This window comes from Mandrillus leucophaeus, unplaced genomic scaffold, assembly GCF_000951045.1.
Source record: "Mandrillus leucophaeus isolate KB7577 unplaced genomic scaffold, Mleu.le_1.0 Scaffold366, whole genome shotgun sequence".
Taxonomy (NCBI): Eukaryota; Metazoa; Chordata; class Mammalia; order Primates; family Cercopithecidae; genus Mandrillus; species Mandrillus leucophaeus.
In genome coordinates this window covers 277,109-278,314 of record NW_012103876.1, presented here as the reverse complement: position 1 = coordinate 278,314, position 1,206 = coordinate 277,109, and the positions used below count along the sequence as shown (strand labels likewise).

The 1,206-nt window shown below is 57.9% G+C and overlaps 1 protein-coding gene across 2 annotated transcripts in view; it reads left to right on the top strand.

Moving 5' to 3' along the window:
- The first annotated feature begins 100 nt into the window (after positions 1 to 100).
- The window catches only part of B4GALT7 (xylosylprotein beta 1,4-galactosyltransferase, polypeptide 7), a 10,269-nt gene continuing 9,163 nt past the window's right edge, over positions 101 to 1,206 (top strand). For both annotated transcript variants that reach the window (XM_011989949.1, XM_011989950.1), the window contains exon 1: positions 101 to 175. In XM_011989949.1, coding sequence (XP_011845339.1) covers positions 126 to 175 — 50 coding nt within the window. In that variant the 5' untranslated portion in view covers positions 101 to 125. The remainder of the gene's footprint in view (positions 176 to 1,206) is intronic.

Genomic DNA, 1,206 nt, shown 5'->3' with positions numbered 1-1,206 from the left:
TTACAAAAAAGTAGGAAGTAAGATGCCGTGGGAATACAAAAGGGGGAGTGTTATGGCTGTCTCTTATACACATCTAGATGTGTATAAGAGACACCCTGCCCCATGCGCCGCCGCCTCCCCGCACGATGTTCCCCTCGCCGAGGAAAGCGGCGCAGCTGCCCTGGGAGGACGGCAGGTGAGCGGCGGCGGCCGGCCCGGGCCGCGTCCTCCCGGGCGTCGCTCCTTTCTCGGCCGCCCGCGGAATCTGGGAGCCCGAGGCCGTCACGTCTCCACGTCTGCGGGTCTCTGTGAGGGCGTGTGGGTCCCTGGCGCCCTGTTCCGGTTTCTGTCTGTCGGTGTGGGTCTTTGCCTCTCCCGCCCTCCGCCACTCCCCGCCCCCTCTCTGCCTCTCCGCTGCACTGGTTCTTCCTCCAGCACCTTCCCCCGCGCCCGTGGGTCTGTGTGTCTCCATTGACTTCCCTTTGTGAGTTTCTGATCCCCTCTTTGCTGGTCTCTCTCATGATGTGTTTCGTTGTGTCTGTGTCTCCACCAGCCTCCCTCTGTCTGCATGCGGGTCTCTGACTCCGCTGACCTCTCACCATGGATTTGTGTTTCTCAATCTGTCTCTGATCCCTGAGGGCGTTTATTCCGTTTCTCTGGTCTCTGCCTCCCTCATCACATCCGTATAGCCTCAGACCCTACCCTCCCTCCTTAACGCTCCCCTCCCATCCTTCGCAGGCCGCCAGCAGAACCCACCAGAGAAGCTCCGTGCTCTGCCTAGCTGGTCACTGCCTGGCACGTACTAGACACTCCTCATACACCCGTTAGTCCGTTTCCTGTGCAGCTGTATTGGCCCTACGTGAAAGATGGGAGCTTGGCCCACACCTTAGCCAATGATGTTTCTCACTAAAGCAGAATGGGGAAAGCGATTTGACTGCCTCCATTTGGGGGGCGCTTGAGATGTGTCCCTGCAAGTCTTCTCACATAACACATGACAGGATCTCCTCCCAGTGAATGACACCTCATTTCCTTCGTGTTTCTCAAGTTTGTCAGGTGCCATAAGATTCTGAAATTTGGCTGGGCGCGGTGGCTCACGCCTGTGATCCCAGCGCTTTGGGAGGCCGAAGCGGGCGGATCACGAGGTCAGGAGATCATCGAGACCATCCTGGCTAACACCGTGAAACCCCGTCTCTACTAAATATAGAAAAAAATTAGCCGGGCGTGGTG